We start from the raw sequence: 24170 nt of genomic DNA, 5'->3' as shown, positions 1-24170 counted from the left end.
TTCCTCAGAAAATTAAAAATAGACCTACCCTATGACCCAGCAATAGCACTGCTAGGAATTTATCCAAGGGATACAGGAGTACTGATGCATAGGGGCACTTGTACCCCAATGTCATAGCAGCACTCTCAACAATAGCCAAATTATGGAAAGAGCCTAAATGTCCATCAACTGATGAATGGATAAAGAAATTGTGGTTTATATACACAATGGAGTACTACATGGCAATGAGAAAGAACAAAATATGGCCCTTTGTAGCAACGTGGATGGAACTGGAGAGTGTGATGCTGAGTGAAATAAGCCATACAGAGAAAGACAGATACCATATGGTTTCACTCTTATGTGGATCCTGAGAAACTTAACAGAAACCCATGGGGGAGGGGAAGGAAAAAAAAAAGAGGTTAGAGTGGGAGAGAGCCAAAGCATAAGAGACTGTTAAAAACTAAGAACAAACTGAGGGTTGATGGGGGGTGGGAGGGAGGAGAGGGTGGGTGATGGGTATTGAGGAGGGCACCTTTTGCGATGAGCACTGGGTGTTGTGTGGAAACCAATTTGACAATAAATTTCATATATTAAAAAAAAAGGAAAAAAAAGGTTTAACAGGGCAAAGATGAGGTTTAAAATGCTCTGTAACTCCAACTTCCATTCATACCATACTTTAACAGTAATTTGTTTTCATCTTCATGTGCTGATGCAAACAGATCTATATTTTGTTCACTTAAAAGATTTAGACAACACCCACGGCCATTCGTCAGAAACAAGAACTTTTTATTTAGTTAAAAGGAACACAGGGACATTTGAAGACCAGATAGTTACAAGTCTCTTGAGAAGGAGACACAAGCATTGAAGAAACTAGCAGAAGACAAGCCGCAGTTCACTCTCTCAGACGAATCCTCAACACGAACACGATTGATCACTGATGCCCTCCAACCCATTTTCACACTAAATCATAGTTTCTCTCCTTCATGAAATGTCGGTGTGCTGTGCTTACCTCCACATGGACGGTGGTGACGACGCACCTGGTCCCAACCATAAGACCACCTTACATGCTAATGGAGGCTGAACAGAGCTATGGAAAACCTTAGGCACACTCTGCAGCTGCTTTCACTGCTAATCCCCACCCCCAAACAACTGTCTTTGTTTTGTGGGCAAGGGAAGGACCAACTCGATTCCAGAACCCCTTAGAGAGCTACTTGTGGTTATATAGGCAACATGTGAAGACATATGATTTATATTGTGTATGCCATTTTTTTGTTCTAGACGGAGTATAATATTGTTTATACAGCTATTAACAAAGTTATTACAAAATCTGTTGAATTTTAAACTAAAAATAATTGTAAGGCACATGTCTTGCACAATTGAAATTAGACAGTTCTTGCCTCTAAGTAAAATATTTGAGTAAATTTACACCACAGTTAATGAAATAGCTTCTTATTTCTGAAGACATTTCCTAAACACTGTCTGACCCCAGAGCAGAGAAACTGAAAGAAGATGAACCATTTCTAGAAAAGAAACATTTTCTGTGGTAATTTATCTATGTGTGTGTGGATTCAGCTGAAAATAGTGATAAATTTCTTTAATCAAAACAGCATGTATTGAAAAATGAAACACCATAAAAATAAATATTAGAACAGTCCATTTCTATCAAACACTTATGTAAAGGTAAAATATTTTTGCACACTGTAAACTTTAATACAATTTACATTACGTGAACTAGATTACAACTTATGAAAGGTGAAAGAAACAAAAATAACTGCTTCCAACACATACACTTCTCTAATGTGTTGACAGCAATTTTATTTGCATGGTCCATTCCATTTACTTGAAGTTTGGGTGCATCCTTTAGCAATAAGCATGTCTCACTCCATTGTCAGCACAGCGTATTTTGTAAATGAAATAACCAACATATAAAAATTATTTTAATATTTGCCTCAAGGGGGAGCTTACAGTTCATCTTGCAGATCCTCTGAGATTTCAAGCCATTCCAAGCGAATGTTCTAGATGCCATTCCTTATGCAGATCCAGAATTCTAAAATTCTATTTTCTGTGCTGGAGCCAAGTCGATGGATTCTTATACTTCCATGCCACTTTCTTTTCTGGTGCTTTTTGAAATCCACAGGGTGGACTGGTTTGGGCTAGTTTTTGTTCTTCCTTTACTGAAAAACATAAGAAGAAGTAAGTTCAATGCCTGAGACTTATTACTGAAATAGGCATGTTTTGGTCCCAGGGGAGATATTGCAAACCCTTCTTATGAAAGGGTCTTTCTTCTCTCACCAGCACATCTACAAAAAATTCCAGATTATTCCAGAATGTGAAGATGGTAAATAGACCATGTAAAATAATGAAAAAAATAGAATGATCTCTGTTTGACCCTTTGTAGTACAGAATTCAGACACATTCACATGCACACGCATGCACACACACACACACACACACCACAAATATGTCTGAAACAATACCAACAATTTTCATTATAATCACCAATAAATCTTCATTTTATTTGATAAGTGGTTTTGAAATTTTGCTTTGTGGATATTCTTCCATTCACATATGCTGCATTTAATGCTAAAGGATTGAAACAGTGTTTTTGTCCTAAGTATAAAGACCTTCCTAATCACCATCCCTCAGTTTTCCTTTTTTATAGTTAAGTCACTTAATCCCTGAAAGTTTGGTTTGACTTCAGTCTCTGCAACCAATGTAGTTCAAAGTAGATTCAGGCCTTGATAACTTTGTTCCTCTAGATCTGAGACTGAACTTCACTCTCCTTGGACGTGGAATCTGAGCCCACATTTCCAGCCCCTGTATCAGAGTTGGCTGTCTCCTCACTCTTTCCATAAAATGGCCACTTCTCAGGCTCCTGCAGAAGTGCCCATTCCTGAGTTTATGTAAGTCATCCTCCTCTAGGCTACTTATCAAGATCTAGATTCCTTTGTGTCTAGTTTCCAGAGAATGAACCCTCACCTGGATCAAGTAACCACTTCTGGTCCCTTGTGTCATGCACTTCCTGCCCCACACAGACCTCCCTTCCCCCGCATCTGCCCCACTCCCCACAGGTACTGCATTCCAGTTACTCTCAGTGTAGGTGGGGAGGGCAGAACTCCTTCAAAGAAAGAAAAGAACTCTTCCTAACAAGCCCGAACAATACAATTCTATAATATTAATTGACTTCAGTTTAACTGTGATTTTACTACTAATAAAATATGTCCAAATTACAGGTTTTGGAGATTTGCTTCCAAATAAGTAAGATCAACACATCTTTATCTATGAAGTCATCTAACATGAAGGAAAAAAACAAATCAAGCAAAGTTTATAAATAACATGACATTTTTTAAATGGTAAATAAAGGCAGTTAAGTTATGAAGGTAACTTTTTTGTGTAGCATTAGTATTTCATTTAAGAGTTACTACCAGTTAAGGAAACAAGAGTTACTATTTTGAACATGACATGGAATGATATAAACCATCATGTGTACCAGATTGGAATTTAAACTTTCTGCAAGGCACTCAGATGATAATGGAGTTGAGTCTTTGATGAAGGTTCTCCTTGCTTTCCTGGAAGAAAGGAAAAGGGGAGGATCTAAGAACGAATGAATTAAGCACTACATCTAAGTCGGGCATCTGGAGGTACCCAACTTTGGTTTATTTTCTCACTCTGGGAATTTCAAACAAGTGAAAACTCCATAGATCTTCAAACACCTGGAAGACTTTTGCATGAATAGAATCTCCACAATAATACACTATTTGGAAGAAGGAAAACAAACTTTAAAGAAAACTCAGTTACTGGCACTATAGTAATTTTTATTTTAGAGATGACAATGCCTGCATGATATTTTTAAATCAATTTTTCTTTTTTTATAAATGTTTTTCCATAGATAATAGATCTATCTATAGATATTATAGATCTATCTATAGATCTATAATATCTATAGATCTATCTATAGATCTATTATCTATATATATATGTGTGTGTATATATGTATATGTATGTGTGTATATATATATATATATAAACATTTTTTTAGAGAGAGAGCATGAGCAGGGGAGAGGGGCAGAGGGAGAGACAGAGAGAATCTTAAGCAGGCTTCACACACAGTGTGGAACCCAACTCTGGACTTGATCCCATCACCCTGGGATCATGATTTGACCTGACACCAAGAGTAGGATGATCAACCAACTGAGCCACCCTAAAATCGGTTTTTCAAGCTGATTTGTTATTTACAGCTTTTCCTTAACAGTTTTCTGGGTTAAGGGGGGATTTATATCACATCCTTCCTCTACTTCTCTGCTTTTCACAATGACTAATCATCTTTTCATCTCTAGTCTTAGGACGTGAAGAAAGAAATGAGATATTTACTATCGTCTTTTTTCTGTACAAAATAATACAAAATTTCTAACTGTGTTTCACATATATATTGGAAAACCCAGAGGATACAAAGTGTAGTATTAATTTGCCAGGCTTTATTTATCATTACTCAAAATGTCTTATTTAAACAGCCTGTACATCACACTTTGGATCCTTTAAACAATTTATGTGAACCATTTACAGTTTATATCTATTTAATTGTTTTTTTCTGGGGCTTTTTTTTACTTAGTTGATACTTTATGGTCTATTTCAGAACAGATGAAGATAAACTAAAATCCAAAGAGAAAAATGACTTCATTTGCAGTCCTTCCCTGATGGCGGCACTGTCTCGATCAGTTCTTGTTTAAAATACTGACAAAGATGGCTAGTTTATTCTAGCAAATATGTTCTTATTTAAATCCAACATCTTTTCCTTTTTCTTTTAATATATATTTATATTTCATATATTAAAATGAAAAAAATTTCACCTCTAACTCAAGGGTATATGGCTAAATAGATATAAAAGAATACTCCGAAGAATCTTGCTGTTAAGATATATCATTTTGGCTGAAGATGCATACTAAAAGTGACATACTTTTACCATTGTACTTGATTTCCTCTACTCAGAAGACCCTTTGGAAATAAACAAAAGCCTATGACTTAAATTTTTGAAAAAGTATTATAGAGTGCACTTACAAAAATCAAGTCTTGCATACAACTTGGGGTCAAGATTGAAAGGCTTAGCATTAATGCTTATATGTAAGAAACAAGAGTCAGTATAGAGTAGTTGCATATGTTGTAAGCTTACAAAGATTCAAATTTCAGATCCACCACCCACACAAGCTGTGAGAACCAAAGCAAAATTGTGTAACCCATCTAAGCCACCATCTTCTCAACCGAAAAACAGAAACAAAAGGGCACCTACCTCATATGACTTGTGAATATTAAGTGAGGTAATGCATGAATCCTGTATTCAAGGCCTATCTTATTAGACTGGATACACGGGGTGTGTACTGACAGATAGGAAAATCAGAACTTTCTCTCTTTATTTTTTAAGTGGGAGTGGAGCCCCAACCTGGGGTTTGAACTCATAACCATGAGATCAAGACCCGAGCTGAGATCAAGAGTCAAACACTTAACTGACTGAACCACCCAGGTGCTCCAAAATTCAGAACTTTCTTGAGACAAAGTAAAACTATAATTTACACTAATATTTTTAAAGAGTTATAAAAACCTACATAAAACTTTTTAAGTTGACTCTGCATATATGAATTATTTACCTTTTATGCAGCATCTGGAAACAGCAGGTTCCAAAAGCGACCAGTATCAATAAAAGCAGTGGGATCGTTGGTATAACAACATAGATTAGATTGGGAATTATGCCTACAGAAATAAAACAGTCAGTAAAAAAAGATGGCAGAGGCAGAATTCTCACACTAACATTATATACAATTGCCCAAAAATTCAAGGTAAAATAAAATTATTATAATTAAATTCCAAATAAATTTCTTCCCAAAATATTAAATAACCTAATAAAATAATATATTCAGGTTAGTAAAAATTAAAAACAAAATCATATTTCACTGGTTGCCATGCTTCAATTCAGTGTCTATATTTCTAAAACTACAATTAAATCTACAGTTCAGATAGAGGCTAGTTTTCATAACATATTAATAATCTTATCTATCTCACTTCATTAATTCTCAGCTATTACTTAGAAAAACAAGCACTGATTATTAAAATAATTGTTGATTTATTGGTCATATAATCATCCTAACCAATAAGGTCAGTGCCAAGATGATAATTAAGACTTTGGGATTAAATCAAAATACAAAAAAATTAACTGATGATACAGTCATAAGCCAGAGACACAAGACCCCAGAAGCATAAAGACTTGATCTTAATTAAATTCTAAAATGAATCATTTTTTAGTCCTGTTCCATTACACAATATTAAGTATTCTTGGAAAAGTAAAAACTGCCACACTTCAGTCCCATACAGACTAAAATGACTTTATTGAACATTTTTTCAATGTCATAAAAGGGAAAATATTCCTAATATAATTATTTACTAATATTTTTAGTTAGGTTTAGATGTTCTGAATGATTTTAAAATCAGGCACCTGAAAAGTAAAAAGCACTAAGGTTTAATGTCATGTTCATACAAGAAAAGCAAATTGAAAAACTATGCATTTAGCTAGCAAATCAAAAGTTGTCATCATTACCAATCTGAATAATTCTGTTCAAAATGGACCAGACTTAGATCAAACTATCCATTTTACTGTACATCACGCCCTTTATTAACTAAAGATATATTATTATCTGAGGTCCAGTGATGGGTTATTTTGAGAGTAATCTGCTATGCTTTTACCTACTCTTGAGCCCCTGACATGAAACTTCAAGCATTTTAAGGATTCAGGAAATATTCTCGTTCCTTTTCAAAATACCATCATGATCCTTTATATATAACAGTAAAGAAAAAGAGAAAGTATGTCCTACTCTTCCTCACATTTTAGATCACCTGTGGAAAGATTCTGAGACTTTGGCTCTTTGGCTCAATCTTCACAAAGCAACTAGGAAACATCAAGATTTCTGTCCAAAAATCACAGGACCATGCAAAAAGGAGCACCAAACTAATTCTTAGAGCAGTTTCTGACTGGGATTCAAATCCTAATCAGGGAATGTGCAATCTGCACTGGGATTTCATGATTTCTTTTGCAGACTGGTGTGCTCAGGGCAGCTGGGTTGAGAGCTAATTATACGTACTCTGTCCACCCTGTTCACCAGTGATGTCACCTTGATAGCTTGAAATCAGCCATGGTGGGAGTATAATATACCACAGGAATCTGCAAAGGCTACAAATCAGGCTTTTTCTTTTATATCCACTCCCACACTGGTCTCTCCCTAAACATTTACCAGCACACCACTGTCTGCCGGCCGCTGAATGTGCTGATGTACATCATAACGCTTACATGTTGTTGGGGAAGTTCCCTGTGAATCCAGGTTTCCATGTGGATTACTTGGTTTATTACTAGATACATCTACCTGAGGTGAAAAATCAAAAGGAAACAAAATAGATTCTTCTATTCAAAAAACTAGCTTAGCATTATCTGTTTTAACCTAGTTCAAAAGTAAATTCCAGAGGCCAAATTTAATGCCCCCATCAATAAGCAATAAGAAAAGTTAGGGCTAACATGAAGCAGAGTTTAAAACTATAGTTTCTGCTCTTGATAGAGGAGTTAAAAATACATGAATTCATTACCTGCTTCAGTAACAACCACATTTTGATGGGTATCTCCTGGCTGATTTGTAAAATACGTCTTTTCTACAGGAGAAGTTGGAATGATCTCTGTAAATAATAAGTACACACAACATATACAATGATAAAAAAAGAAATACAACTGTAGATGAAAATAAGTTTATTATAAAACAATGTAAACATCATAGCTTTTATTTCAGAGTAATAAAGGTACATGAAATTCAACTGTAAAGTCATCATTTAATTATCTTTGAATAAAGTATCCACTTGGTGAATCTTTGCAACTGGATCTACTTGGTGAATCCTTGCAACCCAAATCTGCATTTACGAATCAACAGCGCATCCATACTGATGACAGCCTGCTTTGGCAATAATGAAACCAAGCAGGTACAAAGAAAGGCAAAGAGAAGCAGGAATTGGGAGCATAAGAATGTGAGACACTGGGGTTCCTGGGTGGCTCAGTCTGTTAAGTGTCTGATTTCAGCTCAGGTCATGATCTCATGGTTCATGGGTTTGAGACACGTGTAGGGCTCCACGCTGACAGCTCAGAGCCTGGAGCCTGCATTGGATTCTGAGTCTCCCTCTCTCTCTGCCCCTACCCCGCTCATGCTCTATCTCTCTCTCTCAAAAATAAATAAACATTAAAAAAAATAATAAAAGAATGTGAGACGCTAACTGCAATTCAAAAGACAAGCATATCAGTATAATATTTAGATTTCTCCTTGCAGTAATAATCAGCAGATGACTACACGGATTGCACTGGGAATTGATGATTCAAGGAACAACATTCTAAAGCACATTTCTGTCCCAGAAAAACAGTGCCATACTTAGATTTGCTTTCGAGTAGTGTCTATTTCTTTTTAAAAAAACAATAATAAATTAAGGCTTGCAGGTTATTTCTTTCCTGGTTTTATGAGACAAGACCTCCTCAGTGGCCATGCAATTAAAAAGTGTCAAAATTTCTTACCATGATCTGATACTGCTGTGCCACCTATTTTTCCCCCTAGGGCACGGTTTGTTAAATTAACAGTTCAGTGAAAGTAAACTGAATTAGTAAGAAAAAAACCTGTAAACTTGTCTTTTGCTTCAAAATATAATTCTTTGTTTATGTTTGTCAAATGATGGAAAAGAAAAAACACATGCAACATTTTAAATTAGTTTATAATGTTAAGTTATTTTTAATACCATATTTGCTACTCTTTATTTGGCCACGTAGTCTCTCTTTATTGGAAGTTTACCATACACCATCCTGTAAGAATATTTATTGCCCTTGTGTACAATCTCACCCTAACACTTTAATAGCCTCCTGGAGGTTTTAGATATGGTCCTTTCCTACACTCATTTTTCTACAGAACTGAGGCACCTTATGCCAGTCGGTGCTCAACTGGTATTTGCTGAATAAATAATACAGATATTATTCTATTTATTAACACAGAACTGGTTATTTTAAAATTTTTTAAATATTTTTATTTATTTTTGAGAAATAGAGAGAGAGCATGAGCATGGGAGGGGCAGAGAGAGAGAGGGAGACACAGAATCTGAAGCAGGCTCCAAGCTCTGAGCTGTCAGCACAGAGCGTAACGCAGGGCTTGAACTTGTGAACCATGAGATCATGACCTGAGCTGAATTCGGATGCCTAACCAACTGAGCCACCCAGGCAACCCAGAACTGGTTATTTTTGAAAATAATCTTAAAAGTCTTTAATTGATGTAATTTCTGATTAACAAAATTTTAAAAACTTAATCCCATGTATACTATATTTAATGTCTAAGAACAAGAGTGCATAATGCAATTTTAATGAATACAAAAATTAGATTCAGCAGTATCCCCTTAAAAATGTCTTAGGAAAACACTGACAGTCACAAAGAGTAGATATGTAACTCACAGAACAATAACAAAAAATAGAGAAGAGTGAAAAAATCAAGTAGTGAGTTATTCAGTTTCTTCATTAATTACTTGGTTAATTGTTTATTATTTCAGATATCATTGCTCATATTATTAGATGGCATGCAGGGGCAGAAAGAGGAGATGAAGTTCAAATCACACAGTACTTCAAGTGTAACTGGAGAATAAAGTTCAAAATAAGTGGTCTAATTCACAAATTTTAATAAATCCCACTGCTTACTCCTTTAACCCCTCGCCACCAGAAATTAATCATTCTCCACTAAAAAAGCACTGACCATATAAGCAAGAAATTTCATCAAACCAGCATCCCCTAAAAACAAAACACTAAGCTCAAAGAAGGTTAACAAATAGAAAATAAACAAAGATGAAAATATTCCAGTTAAAATAAAGAATAAAAATGCTATACACATAGTTATACATTTGTAACTATAAAACTGTACACATGCATCAAAAACAAAAAATACATAAAGGAATCTTATTCACAAAGCACAGGTTATTTGAAGATTTAGGTGGAATACAGAAGATAAAGAAGAAAATATTTTTTATCTTAAATGCTCTTTCCTGAGTAATATGAACCTAAATTACCTAATATAAAACAAGTAAAGAAGATTCTGAGGTTGATAGTGTCCTGAATAATTTGGCAAGTATGAATGCAAAATAAAAGAAAATAGACACATGTACAAAGGGTCAAATAGTTTACCTAAAAGCTCAAAGAAAGGAGAAAACGATGTTGTATTAAAGAATGCTCTGTATACCACATGGTTTCACTCTTATGTGGATCCTGAGAAACTAAACAGGAACCCATGGGGGAGGGGAAGGAAAAAAAAAAAAAAAAGAGGTTAGAGTGGGAGAGAGCCAAAGCATAAGAGACTCTTAAAAACTGAGAACAAACTGAGGGTTGTTGGGGGGTGGGAGGGAGGGGAGGGTGGGTGATGGGTATTGAGGAGGGCACCTTTTGGGATGAGCACTGGGTGTTGTATGGAAACCAATTTGTCAATAAATTTCATATATATAAAAAATAAAAAAATAAAAATAAAAAATAAATAAATAAATAAAGAATGCTCTGTAACATACTTTGTTGCATTCAAGTACATAGTGTCACAAATTTAAAACATCAGAGAATTTCGACTTTATATTTTTCCAATAAAAAAAAATAAAGACAAAGAACATAAGTGCATAACAGATTTGGCTTTGCAAAGGCTTCTAGGATGGTAATGATGGATTTAGGGCTTTAAAGAATAAACTCACCAGGGATATAGAAAGCTGGCTAATATACTCAAGAGCAGGATAAATATAAGAGAAGGGTAAATCTAATCCAAATAATCCCTTGGGCTTTAAGGTCTTATGAGAAAAGGAATCATGTAATTTCAAGAGAATAATGGAAATAGCAGTACTTGATGGTAATTGCCTTCCATGAACACATTATGAGGTCAAGTAGACAGCCCCTCAAAAGATTTAAAATGATACTTCCCAACACTGAGGAGGAGAAAAACATCAAAAAAAAATATTAAAGCCTAAGTATCTAGTTTGACTTTATTAGGTCATTAAAAAGAATTACTTTACAGAGTTTTTGCTGAGTGTCTACTTTTGGTCAAATTTTAATTTAGTCGATCTGTCCTCTTCACACTAATTCAAATTTACTATTTCAACAGGAAAACACACCAGTGTAGCTCAGGTCAATGCAATCTTCCCACGTGCTTCACGGGCAAGAAGGTGGAGACTTCAAACAAAAGCTATCTAAGGAGGTATGTTCCAAAGCATGACAATCATGGGAGGAACATGGCACAGGTCCCCACTTTTGTTTCCACTGCGGTTCAATGAGCCATAATCAGTCTGACTTTCACTGAGGAGCACATGCCAACAAATGATAAGCTAATGTTCCAGGAGAAAGTTGCTTTGTTCCCTTAAACTCACCAGATAATCACCCAAAGATCTGCTGTCCACGTGTGTAAATCTATAGGTGCTCTGGTGACTTATACCTACTTCACACACATTACACTAACTATTTAAAATATTTAAAAATAGATACACGTTCTTTGTAAAACCTATTTCCAAAACACTCTGACGTTCACAGAAAAATGTTCTTTTCTCTTAAAGACATGTCTCCAGATGTGTCTAGTTACTCCCTTCTATTTGACTGATTGGACAGTTTGCTCTAGAGCATGAAGTATAATTCAGTACACTGAGTGATATGACAAGGTACAAAGTAATTCCACGTTTCATAGCAGAGAAATAAAAGGATCCAAAGGAAGTGAAGCCTAAATACAAATAGTGAAGATAAAAATAGAAGCAAATACGCCCAACATCTGCTGTACCTCCTTACAGGACTTCCTACCTGGTTCATACTTGCAGATGTAATTGTGCTTCATGTTGCACCTGTCATCATTCCACTGGTAAAGGTAGGGCCCCCCCAGGCCTGGATTGGCTGTTGGTTGATGATACATCACAACACACTTTTCACTTCCACAGGAAGGTTCATCAGTATACCAGTTTCTGCAAACAGAGCAGCAGGAACACCTCTAAGTGATTTCAACCATCCTATTCTTTTGTTTTGGTTTTGTTTCAAGTTTTTTTGTATTTAAATTCCAGTTAGTTAACATATAGTATCATACTAGCTTCAGGAGTAGAATTTAGTGATTTATCACTTACATGTAACACCCAGTGCTCATCACAAGTGCCCTTCTGAATATCCATCACCCATTTAGCCCATTGTATTCTGACATCCTCAACCAAGTAATGTCCATAAAGAGGAAGAAGCTGTTACCATAGAGATGAATGAGTCAGTTCAGCTGACTTTTGCACTGAGATACCCGAACCTCTTTACAAAAGCCCAGCACCCTCTCCTACAGTAACACTCAGTACGTCTGCAGATGGACCCCTTGTTGTAGAGTATAAAATTGCTGCTATGGTACATGTAAGGCTCTATTTGGCTCCCAAGATTGAGGAGGAAGAAGGACCTTAGGCATTCATAAAATCCAACAAAATAAAATCAAGCTCTTCGAGAACTGCTTCCGAGATGCCAGCATGTACGTAAGTCTCTTCTGTCACCAAATTTGTACCTCTCAGTACATATCTAGATATTTTCTGTAAATAACCTACTTCTTCCTCCATTATTTACAATTTGTTTAAAGTCCAAAGTCAAATCTGGTCTTGTTAACCTAGAAATATTTCTGCCTTCACCTAGAAATACTTGTGATTTTCATCACTAAAGGGTTTTGACTCTAAATACAATTTTAATTTTTTTCAATTTATAGAAATTATTTGAATTTTAAAAAAAAAGAAAAAAACAAAACAAAACAAAAAACCCAGAAATCTCCCTCCTCCCTTTCGAGTCCCCCACAGCACATTTAACTCCTCAAGATCCCTACTCACCGGTACTGGGAACTGCTTCCATCAGACCACTGGTAGAGATCTGGGCAGGCACCAGATGTTTGCCCCTCTCCGTTTCGCCAAAGCCCTATCCAGAAATCACCATCAGAAATCCCTGTTCCTGGTTTTGTCAGGTTTTGCAACATACTTTCTATTAACTTCTGTTCTGCTTCATTCTCCAGGCTGAGGAGGGCCCCCCCCTCGCTCTCACAAGCCAGGCGTGCCTCCTGAAAGCTCACGCGGCTGGACAGTTCGTGGAAGTAGGCCATTTTGTAGCAGGGATGCTTGAGGTCAGCAAAGCACACCTTTTGGCCTGGAAAGAAGATAGCATGCATTGATTCTTTGAACTATATTCATAATGCTACTATGAATTAGGATTAAAGAACCAATCAAGGGGCACTTGGGTGGCTCAGTCGGTTGAGCTTCCAACTTCGGCTCAGGTCATGATCTCACAGTTCATGAGTTCGAGCCCCGCATCAGGCTCTGTGCTGACAGCTCAAAGACTAGAGCCTGCTCCAGATTCTGTGTCTCCCTCTCTCTCTGCCCCACCCCTGGTCACTCTGTCTCTCTCTCAAAAACAAATAAATATTAAAAAAAAGAACCAATCAAAACAGGATACACTCTTTCAAGAATGTTCCTCCATGGAATCATTTTATAGAGTTTATTTTTAATTATTATTATCAATTTATAAAAGCAAAATGATTCCCTGGTAAACTTGTAATATGAACTTTTAAACACAGGACTCCAAAAAAATGTTTGTTAAGAGAACTCATGATTTTCTGGCTTAGATACAAACCAATTACATAGCAAACGAAACTAGCAAAAGAAATTGCTTTTTCTTTTAGAGCAAAGAGAGCTAAAAGGTCAAAGTTATGAAAGAAAAATAATTCACAAAAGAACTTCATTTTTAAAACAAGTAAAAACCAATGTATAGAAGGTATCATAAAAAAGATACAAGGTGGCAGAATTTAAGGTGTAAACATTTGCTTTTATTGTATATATCTGAAAGCAAATAAATTGAAATTGAAAGTTAATAGAGGCCAGAATGAAGGTAACTCTAGTAATAATTAACTTATTAATATACAGCATTAGAAGTGACAGGAGAGATTTCTAGAGTACTCTTTGAAAAAATTCTCATTATCAATTCTCTGAATATTTTCTGGTTTTATAGGACATGCTATGTGTGAGTGTCAATTGCTCAGCCAATGACCTCTCTTTTTACACAGGCAGCTCAAATGAGTCATAAACTCCAAATAAAATTTCCCAAATTTGAACTTAGAGAATCAAGTACTTAAAACAAACAGAAAAGAAGTGCATTTTAAATATGAAAAAGCCAAATGGCTTAGGGTTGGAATAAACACATCAGGAAATAAAGGAGCTATTAAAAATCTCATCAGATGGGGCTCCTGGGTGGCTCAGTTGGTTAAGCATCTGACTTTGGCTCAGGTCATGATCTCACAACTCGTTGGTTCAAGCCCCACGTCGGGCTCTGTGCTGACAGCTCAGAACCTGGAACCTGCTTGGGATTCTGTACCTCCCCATCTCTCTCTTCCTCCCCCACTCACACTCAGTTTCTGTCTCTCAAAAATGAATAAATGTTTAAAAAGTTTAAAAAGATAAAAAATAAAAAAATAAAAATCTCATCAATTGCTAATTATTGTCAATTTCTATAACTTGGATAGAGAGCAGGGTAGGCTGAAATTTGTTGAAACTCATCTTTCAAAGATGGTTAAACAATGAGCTAAAAACAAATTAGGTGATAAATATTTAGCAGACTTGAGAACAAATTATTTTTCAGCTTTAGAGTCTCCATTTATGTACTAAACACACACCAAATAAAAATGACTTCTTCAAATTTATTATAAAAAATGCCCTATTAGACTGGTTGAGATTAATTCCTTTATGACTGTGAAAGGGGTAACACTGCATTTCTTTTAAATTTTCCCTAAATTAGAATTTCATTAAAATCAAATCCAAATTCACTTAAATTTACCTTTCCCTACAGTTAATCTTAACTATTGCTAGTTTTATTGCATATTTCTTTAGGAATAAAGATTGGGGACCACAAAATGTCCAAAATCCATGAATAAATAAATAGAATAATCAGAATTTGGAAAGGAAGTTTAAAATGTAATTTATATTTATACTTGTATTTTAAAGGTTTTTATGAATTACAGCACTTGATTAAGCCACCTATTCTGATATCTCTAAAGATTTTCAAAGTCAGTATATACATAAATATGTGTGTGTACATATATACACATATATACATATATTTTTAAGTCATATATGTGTTTGTGACAACAAATGAAGCTTAGAATAATTTTTGAGACTTCTTAATGGAATATCATCTTTTATAAAACTTCATTGTGTGACATCACTAGTTTACTTCTGCTCTAACAACATCTGTGAAGACTTGAAGACACAGGCAAAAGTTTGATTTAAAAAAATCTCTCAGAATCAAATTTCATACACCTCTACATGTGAATTTCACATTTGTCTACATATGAAGCAGAATGACTTTCTCCTAACTACACTATGGATGATAATAACATCAGGCCACAATAAATCCACATACATATCAGGGATATTAGAGTGTACAGGATTCAGCTAACTACCAGCAAGGGAAGTCCTATCGTTCTGTTGTTTAGATTTGCCCCCTTATTATCACCAGACATGTATGCCAAATGATAGACAATCTCCAGAATGACCAACCTGTTTCATTTTGTTTTTCATTAGCTTCTTTGGGTCACTTCTGATCTCTGCTATCAACTTTAAAAACCACCACGAATCCCTCTCTTTCTGTTATTTCTTTATCCCAACCCACTGTCCATAGCCTCCACTCCTTTCTTAGTCTTTTTCTGCGTTCAGTTTAGATTTGGCCTCAGAAAACAGACTATGAAGCATTTAATGTAAAATAAAGTCAAATTGTAAATGTAAAATAAAGTCAAATGCTAAGAAATTAAGGCATAGCTTTACTGCTTTCTTAAGATTCATCTTCATGAACATTATTCTTGTTGGGATTGAAGGTTTTTTCTCACTTGATATTTAATTTTGTGGCTGATGAAAAAAATTTGTCAGTAGTGGAGGGAGGGAGAATTATTGTACTTAAACACTGGCTAAAAACTACAGCATTCAAACATTGGATTCTTAATTATAGTACACCACACTGAGTCAACATTGGTACCACATCCATTCTCCCCCAGAATCAGCAATTAATGACCTATGATGACACTCAAGTCAGGAGGGAGCAGGAATCCAGAGGCCATTAACCTCACAACGGTGTTTGAGTGATAGGCATTCAGTATCATGACACAAGCTGAGAACAGCCATCTAATAAAATAGCAGTTGGAACAACGCAAGCACAACACCCAGTAGTCCTCTCTGTCTCATTAACTGTGATCTGGACCCAGAAGCAACACACTGAATAATATGAACAAATTAACAGACTTCCCCAACTGATTGTTAATGAAAATGAAAATGCTACTATGATTGACCATAGGAAAATGGAATTAAAGAGACTTCAAGAGGACAAATCAGTCTCAGATAAATAATCCTTGAGAGATGATCATGGAAGTCCCAGTGGCTGATTCTAATACAATTATTTATTTTAATTTCTCCTAATTTATTATTAGATTTTGTGATGACTTCATTGTTTAAAATGGTTGTTCCTGATGATATTCTAAAAATGTCATTAAGCCCAGTGAGTGTTGTGCCTGCATTTTTAACGCAAGCTATTTCCATTTTCATCTCCTACATCCTTTACATATTTCTAAGTCTCAAAATATATCGTAACTGCATTCCCTTGAGTTTTCAACTTGCTCAATTTTTCACTCCAAGAACTCTCAGACTTGGATTTGACTCCAGCATTTCTGAAATATTAAACTTGTCCAACAAGATTGTTTTGCAAGATGTCAAAAAGAAGCCGACTTAAAAAAAAAATCACCAGAAATTTGAAAGAGTAAACATTATTTATGTAACAAGGTTAGCAGAAATTCAGAGGGTGCCTACATGGGATTGATATGCTAAAAGTCTCTGTTCATGATCTTTAATGTATTAAAATATAAGTGCAACACAGATTTATTTATGGTGAGGGGACAGAAATGATGATAAGAATCAACTCATTTATAAAATATGATAGCACTTTGAGGGGCATGTGGGTGCCTCACTCAGTTAAGCATCCAACTCTTGATTTCAGCTCCAGGTAGTGATCTCATGGTTCATGGGGTCAAGCCCCACATCGGGTTCTATGCTGTCAGCATGGAGCCTGCTTGGGATTCTCCCTCTCTCTTTCTGCCCCTCCTCTGCTCATGTGCACACACTCTCTCTCTAAAAATTAATTAATTAATTTAAAAAGATAGCAATTTGGATAAAATGCTTAAGAGAACTTTAGTGCAATGTGGAAATTTCTAACACCACTACATGAGTCCACAGAGAAATAATGCTGATATAAGAAAAACCTAAGGTAGGGATTATATTTAAAGTGATTCCTAATACTGCACAGGCCCTAGGTGGTAGCTGGCATGGCATTGTTTATGACAGGTATTCTCTCTTTAGTTGTGGAGGATGGAGTGGTCCAGGGTCGTAGGTGAGGGGGTAGAGACTGTGGTGGCTGCACAACAGAGGGACCCTCAGGGGATCAGAACAGGGGCCAGGTACTTGAACAGGCAGATATTCACTCCAAAGTATCCACCGAATATCAGCTGTGTCCTCAGACATTGAATGGAAAAGTCACTAGCAGTTCAGATCTACCAAGTCTGTTTTCACAAAAGGATACACATACATTGTCCAGTTTTACTACCGTTTATATATCATCAGTAAAGCTGACAGTGTGAATTTCTTTACATCCAATTCTATTTTACTACTGACTATGGCTTTCATGTGCAAATTTGGTCCAAGCTGTAGCAAAACCAGCGAAAGCAGCTATTGAATGCTCACCACCATTTCAGATGGTCACATTTGGCCGTCATGGCAGTGGAACTCCAACAGCTGGGAAACAAATGTTGCCCTAATTCCCAGAAAAGTTCCATTAATACAGATCTTCTGGAAGCAACTTTTCCCACTTCTGTAAAGGCTCATCTTCCTAGAGAACCATTGAGATGACCTCTCTTCTCATTCTGTGAGATCACATGGAGAATCCTTTTCTCTGATCTTTAAATGTTACATTCAAATAAAATCTGTCATTGACTGTTTTGAACAATAAGAATTCTACAAGCTTCCACCCACAACATCGACTTCCATCTACTTTTCTACTACCCATAAAATATTTAGATGAATATTCAAATAACCATATCACAGTGTTATTACACAAGGCAACACTGATACTAACAATAATTTATTAAATGTCACCTAGCATCTCCAAGGACAAACATCCTTTGATTGTTGTTTTATATACAAGCATGACAAAAGACTTTCCACCTAGGATTCTGCACCTGTTAATTTTATACATACATGCATACAGAACTACATATATCCACATGCACTTTTGTTTAGAGATAATTCTCAGGACTGCCTACTAGAGTAAACATTCCTATCACGGTCACAGCTAAGATTCTGCTATTCTATTATTCCCATGAATAGATAGTTTTGTCTTCTGTCATAGTCATGAAATTCCTTTAGAGCTAAATATTGGCAGTAAATGCTTTTGACCTTGATGTAAAAGTGGAGCCAAACTCATAAAGTGATGGCAGTTTACTTTTTTCTTTCTGAATAGAAAGGATCTATGATTTAGTTTTATTTTGCTTATGTTTACTAACTTTCTGACAGTTGAGTCCTCTGTTAGTAAAGTAATAACATTTTTCTTATATCTCACACTAGCATCATATATTGTCAATATTGAGTATTGAGTTTATATCATAATTTTTAATAAAAATATAGAAGATATTGTATGAATTCCTATGGCTCAATCATGATCTACTTTTTGTTACAAAAAGAAAAAAAAATTGTACAAAAGAGGATCTACATGATAAATCTTTCCCAAAGCAGACTGACTGAACTTTGGACATGTTACCAGATCCTACAAAATAATTTGTTTTTCCTAATTCTTTCTTACCCCTCCTCAAAATCAAACTGGTAAATGGGTAGATCCCATATTATACAGAGTGACATGACCTCTGATAACAATACCAACATTTCTGAACTAAAAAGAAATTCTTTGAAGCATTCCGTGTTCAATATTACACCTACTTCTTAAGAGCTATTCTTTATTTAAAAAAAGAAGTTTTGTTATAATAACCTCTCATTTTTGTAACAGATTTTATAGTGCAATTAAATACATAATGTGCTATTATGAGTGTGCTGGAATCTATTTTCTTACATTAATAAGCAAACTCAAAACTGGAACCCTGGGTCATTTCGTGAATGGTGGTGCCAGCTTTGCAAGGTCCTAGGTCTCCCACTGGGAAATATCACAAGCTTTGAGAAGGTAATGGGACTCCTTGCTCAAACTCATACTTATCCAACTGAGCCACCCAGGCACCCCTACTATCCATATTTAAAATTGAGGTCTAAATAGCAAATGGTAAACCAAGTAACTTTGTGACTTAAAAGTTCAAGCATTCAATCAGAAAGAACTGGTTTTGAATCCCAGAGCTATACTTGAATTGTAGGTACGCTGGGAACATTACTTAAATGTTCCTGGCCTCAGTTTTCTTACCTAAAGGGAGTGTGGTTAAGAGTTCTAAAGAAATACAGATAAATAATAATAGCCAGACATTTATCAGTAGTTTAGCATGGATGGTCTCACTGCTAGCACAATCCACACCTTCGGGTAAATTAGGAAAAGATGTTCTTTCCTGGTGATACAGGCTGTTGAGCTAGAAAAAGTAGTGTTTTCCTGTAGGTGGCCTCAGCTCCAGGCGCAGAACTTGCATACTGAGCTCCCTCTCAGCTTCTTGGGACACACCTCTGTGCATGACACAATCTGCACAAATCTTTTCAAACCCCTTGACCCTCCAACAATCCTGTGCTGTTGGTCTCATCACGTAGATCTCATCCCATTTTAAAAATGAGGCAAGGGGGCATAGAAAAGTTAGATAATTTGCCGGATTCACACAGCTCATAAATCGGGGTTGTGAATCAGGCAGTCTAGCCCCGCAGTCCATGCCTTCACCCAGATGTCTATGCTGCCTCCATATATGTCTCAAATGTAGTATTTTCTCTAAAGTGAAATATTTAATGAATAAATAAAGGGACTGATGAATATACACATTATTCGGGTTTTCCTTGTTATAATTATTAGCGTTGATCTGTTATTGATTAGCACTGCTACTATATGCAAGGGTTTGTGCCTTGAGAGTTTGTTTTTCTGAGCAGCTTGTGAATTTTCTATTACTCTACAATTAGACATGGGATTAATATTGGGACATCTATCTCATATTTTCAAACCACATGCAGCCTTAGTTATTTTATCTAGTTCTTTCATTTTTCCAAATAAAGCAAAGCCCAAATGAATTTTTCCCAATTACAAAAAGTGTAACTTCAGTCAAGTTGTCAGGCATGTTATATTACCAGTAGTATGTTACCACAGTGAAAGAAACAATCCCGCCTGAAAGTTGTGTACAGCCATCCACCTGTATGCCAAGTGCCTAGCACAGAAAGCTGTTATAAAATCTAGTGAGAACATCAGCTGGGTTTCCACCCTGGACCCCTTTATATAATACTACCTCTTTTTTAACATTAATGTAATAGATATTACCTTCCTCAGGAAGAAGAGTTATAAAAACAAAACTATAAAATAATGAAAAATAGCAGTTAAGGAGTAATGGCTACGATAGATGTGTAATTTATTAGATGACTAGTAATAAGATTAATGTGTTCCTTTCTTGCCCAAGAGATACTTAAAGTAATTGCATCTTTGAAAATTGCTCTGTCATCACTTTATGCTTTTGATGATGTCATGCAATAGTACCACAGGCTGAGATATGCTCAGCAGATTTTTTTTGTATCTCCTTTGCTATCATAATAATCTATGGACTACTGGTCACCACCCAAGCACTTGCATAATCTGTGGCATCTGCACAATAAAAGAAATATGTCTAAATCACCCAGTCTCCAATGTAAAATGCATGCCAATTTTAATGAGTTCAAATTAATACATAATACATTTTTCTGCAGAAATTTGGAGGTACCATGAAATACACTTAGTGCCATTTTGCTGCATCAACAAATTGGGGATCACCGCTATGTGTACTAAAAAGAAAAAGCAAGAATTAAAAAAAAATTCATTACTTTAAAACACTTAAAATGTTTAAAAGTATCCACATGCTCTTTAGACATATCTTCCCATCTTAGAAACCTGAGTTTTGAACACTTCTTTTTCATATGTATCCATGTCACCATAAGTAAAATCCTCTTATCTTTTCCCTAAAGAAGATATCATTATCTACCAGTAAAGTCACAGAATTAAATGATTGTACTTCCTACAAATATTCTCTACACATCTGTGTTCAGCAACAAGTCAGTACAAATCTAAGATCCTAAAAGTAGTTCACAACTTTGACTCATAAATTCATTAAGTCTTGCATTAAATACTCTTTAATTCATGAAATTACTCTCGCGGTTATCTATTTTTATTACATATTTGTGCATCAGAATAAGCATGACCACTAACCTATTACTGCTTAACTAATTACTTAACTATTAACTGCTTGATGCTATTAACCCTTATGGGACAGATTATGATTATGAAGTTTGAAATGTAATTTCTTATTAAAATATTTTAACTTCATTTATAAATAACGCTTTCTATTTTCAAAACAGTGATGTATTTAAAAGTATTGGAGAGTATCTTATTGAATATTTTAAAGTGCTAAAACGAAAATTTTTATAGAGGATTATTTTGCAAGTTCCTGCCTTTTTTCTGGTGAAAGTAATTATTTTGGCACACTATATAGAAATTACTAATAGCTGTACTGATATTTAGCAAATAGAATATAAGTATTTTCCTAATAATGGCCCCTGAAAGCTTCTTGCATTGGGCAGACACTCGATTAGAATTTTGGTAAATAGCCCCCAGTAGCAGGAAAAAGTTGATGCATACCTCAAAACTTAACACTGATCAGGCAGACACTAGACCTACAACTTTCACCATGTCATGTTTTAGACTGTCTGCATTCATGCTATTATGGCAAAAATATATTTTTAAAAATTTGTCTTCAAAGGATAAAGTCACAAGTTTATAATGATCAAATTTTAATGTGATTTTTAGGGCCAAAGGCAATTAAAATAGTCACAAGAAAAACATAACTAAATAATTGTTTTGATATCAAGTAAACATCATCATTTATGTTTAATCAAATAAATCATGTTCAGTTAATTAGAAATTTTCCAGATGTCACCTACAATATGCTTATAAATATTTAATAGGAAAACACAGCAAAAGGTTTGCAACAATTTATGCAATAATACAACACAAAATAAACTTCTCATCAATAATCTTTTAAGTTCTGTTTTTACTTTATATATTTCTTTTCCGCAAAGTTTATGGCATGTAAACAAGAATATGCCAAATGGATACTATTTAAGTCAATGGAGTGTTTCTTTGTGTTTAAAAAACACCATATGCTAAAAGCCTGGTCTGTGCTGTTCATTTATTTCTAAGAGTAATTCTCATAAACACAAAGTCAGCCAAATATGTAATTGACACACTCAGGTCTATATAATACACTTTTTCTTCAAAGCCAAATTAAGGGGGAAAGGATCTAATATTATGGCTCCTGTGACATCCTTACCTGATACTGTAAAGTTTTCATTTTATAAATATAAAGACTCTGATTTTCCCCTCCCCCACCCCCCATATAAGCAGCATGTATGTCCAAATGATAGTTCACAGTGTATTTAATTCCAGTGTCTCCAGAGGGCCAAAAGTTAGTGGAGAATGATTGATAACTAGACATTTAAGAATTATATTCTTAAGATGCAGAACATCACATATTGCTGAGGGGAAGATCAGCAACAATTAAGCTTAATATGTCAGTTTCTAAAGGTCTGGCTTCACTACTGATTAAGTACATGTCATTTGTCATCTATCTCTACCTCTAGTGACACCTGTTATACAGATGCACAGAATGTGAAAGGGAATTTGTGCTTTTTACATTAAAAAAAAAAAAAACTTCCACACTTAAAACACATGCTCACCTACATTCAACAAATATTTACAGAAACACTTTTTTTTTCTGGTTTCTCTTTCTCTCTTTTTTTTCAATATATGAAATTTATTGCCAAATTGGTTTCCATACAACACCCAGTGCTCATCCCAAAAGGTGCCCTCTTCAATACCCATCACCCACCCTCCCCTCCCTCCCACCCCCCATCAACCCTCAGTTTGTTCTCAGTTTTTAAGAGTCTCTTATGCTTTGGCTCTCTCCCACTCTAACCTCTTTTTTTCTTCTTCCCCTCCCCCAAGGGTTTCTGTTAAGTTTCTCAGGATCCACACAAGAGTGAAAACATATGGTATCTGTCTTTCTCTGTATGGCTTATTTCACTTAGCATCACACTCTCCAGTGCCATCCACGTTGCTACAAAGGGCCATATTTCGTTCTTTCTCATTGCCAAGTAGTACTCCATTGTGTATATAAACCTCAATTTCTTTATCCATTCATCAGTTGATGGACATTTAGGCTCTTTCCATAATTTGGCTATTGTTGAGAGTGCTGCTATGAACATTGGGGTACAAGTGCCCCTATGCATCAGTACTCCTGTATCCCTTGGGTAAATTCCTAGCAGTGCTATTGCTGGGTCATAGGGTAGATCTATTTTTAATTTTTTGAGGAACCTCGACACTGTTTTCCAGAGTGGCTGCACCAATTTGCATTCCCACCAACAGTGCAAGAGGGTTCCTGTTTTTACAGAAACACTTTAATCAGCATCTCAAGAAATTTCAATAAGGATGGTTATGCTCAAGTTTCCTGTAAGGCCCGACTCATTCATCCTAAGCTTTTGAGACTCTTCGCGTTTTCTTTAAGAGTCCTTGCCCAAAAGTAAGGAAGGGTGAATACGATATAAATTACTCAACAACAGAACAGAAGTCGAAGAAAAATTAAAATCAGGGCGAATGCTGGGAAGCTTGCCAATTCTGACCCATTTCCCTGACACTGACTCAATCCACCTAAATGGGCACCTACTGTGTGCATGGACCTGCGGTCATTACCATGTACACCTCTGCCCAACTCGAGCTGACTTCATTTTCTGAGAAGTCCCTAAGTTGGAATAAGGCGTGCAAAGGAAAGGAGTCTACAAGGATCGGTCAGTGCCCCGTTCTTCGTCAGCGCTCCCTGAGAACAAAGGCTGTGCGCCCGGGA

At 35.7% G+C, this 24170-nt stretch overlaps 1 protein-coding gene across 1 annotated transcript; it reads right to left on the bottom strand.

The window, feature by feature from the left end:
* Positions 1-755: 755 nt before the first annotated feature.
* CHODL (chondrolectin) lies at positions 756-13178 on the bottom strand. Its single transcript, XM_032594609.1, has 5 exons — positions 12874-13178; positions 11837-11994; positions 7600-7686; positions 5619-5721; positions 756-2153 (listed from the first exon to the last, which is right to left on the bottom strand). Exons 1-5 carry the CDS (start codon positions 13137-13139, stop codon positions 2069-2071), a joined length of 699 nt encoding a protein of 232 aa, XP_032450500.1. The 5' UTR covers positions 13140-13178; the 3' UTR covers positions 756-2068.
* Positions 13179-24170: the final 10992 nt, after the last annotated feature.

This window comes from Lynx canadensis, chromosome C2 (assembly GCF_007474595.2).
Source record: "Lynx canadensis isolate LIC74 chromosome C2, mLynCan4.pri.v2, whole genome shotgun sequence".
NCBI lineage: Eukaryota > Metazoa > Chordata > Mammalia > Carnivora > Felidae > Lynx > Lynx canadensis.
This window is presented reverse-complemented; position numbering and strand designations above follow the sequence as displayed.

Excerpts from the sequence above, each read along its gene's own strand:
- CHODL (XM_032594609.1), bottom strand. The coding sequence starts at position 13,139 with ATGGCCTACTTCCACGAACTGTCCAGCCGCGTGAGCTTTCAGGAGGCA. Across the intron at positions 7,687-11,836 it reads CATCTGCAAGTATGAACCAG|AGATCATTCCAACTTCTCCT; the intron begins GTAGGAAGTCCT and ends TATTATTTACAG. Across the intron at positions 5,722-7,599 it reads TGTGGTTGTTACTGAAGCAG|GCATAATTCCCAATCTAATC; the intron begins GTAATGAATTCA and ends TTATTTCTGTAG.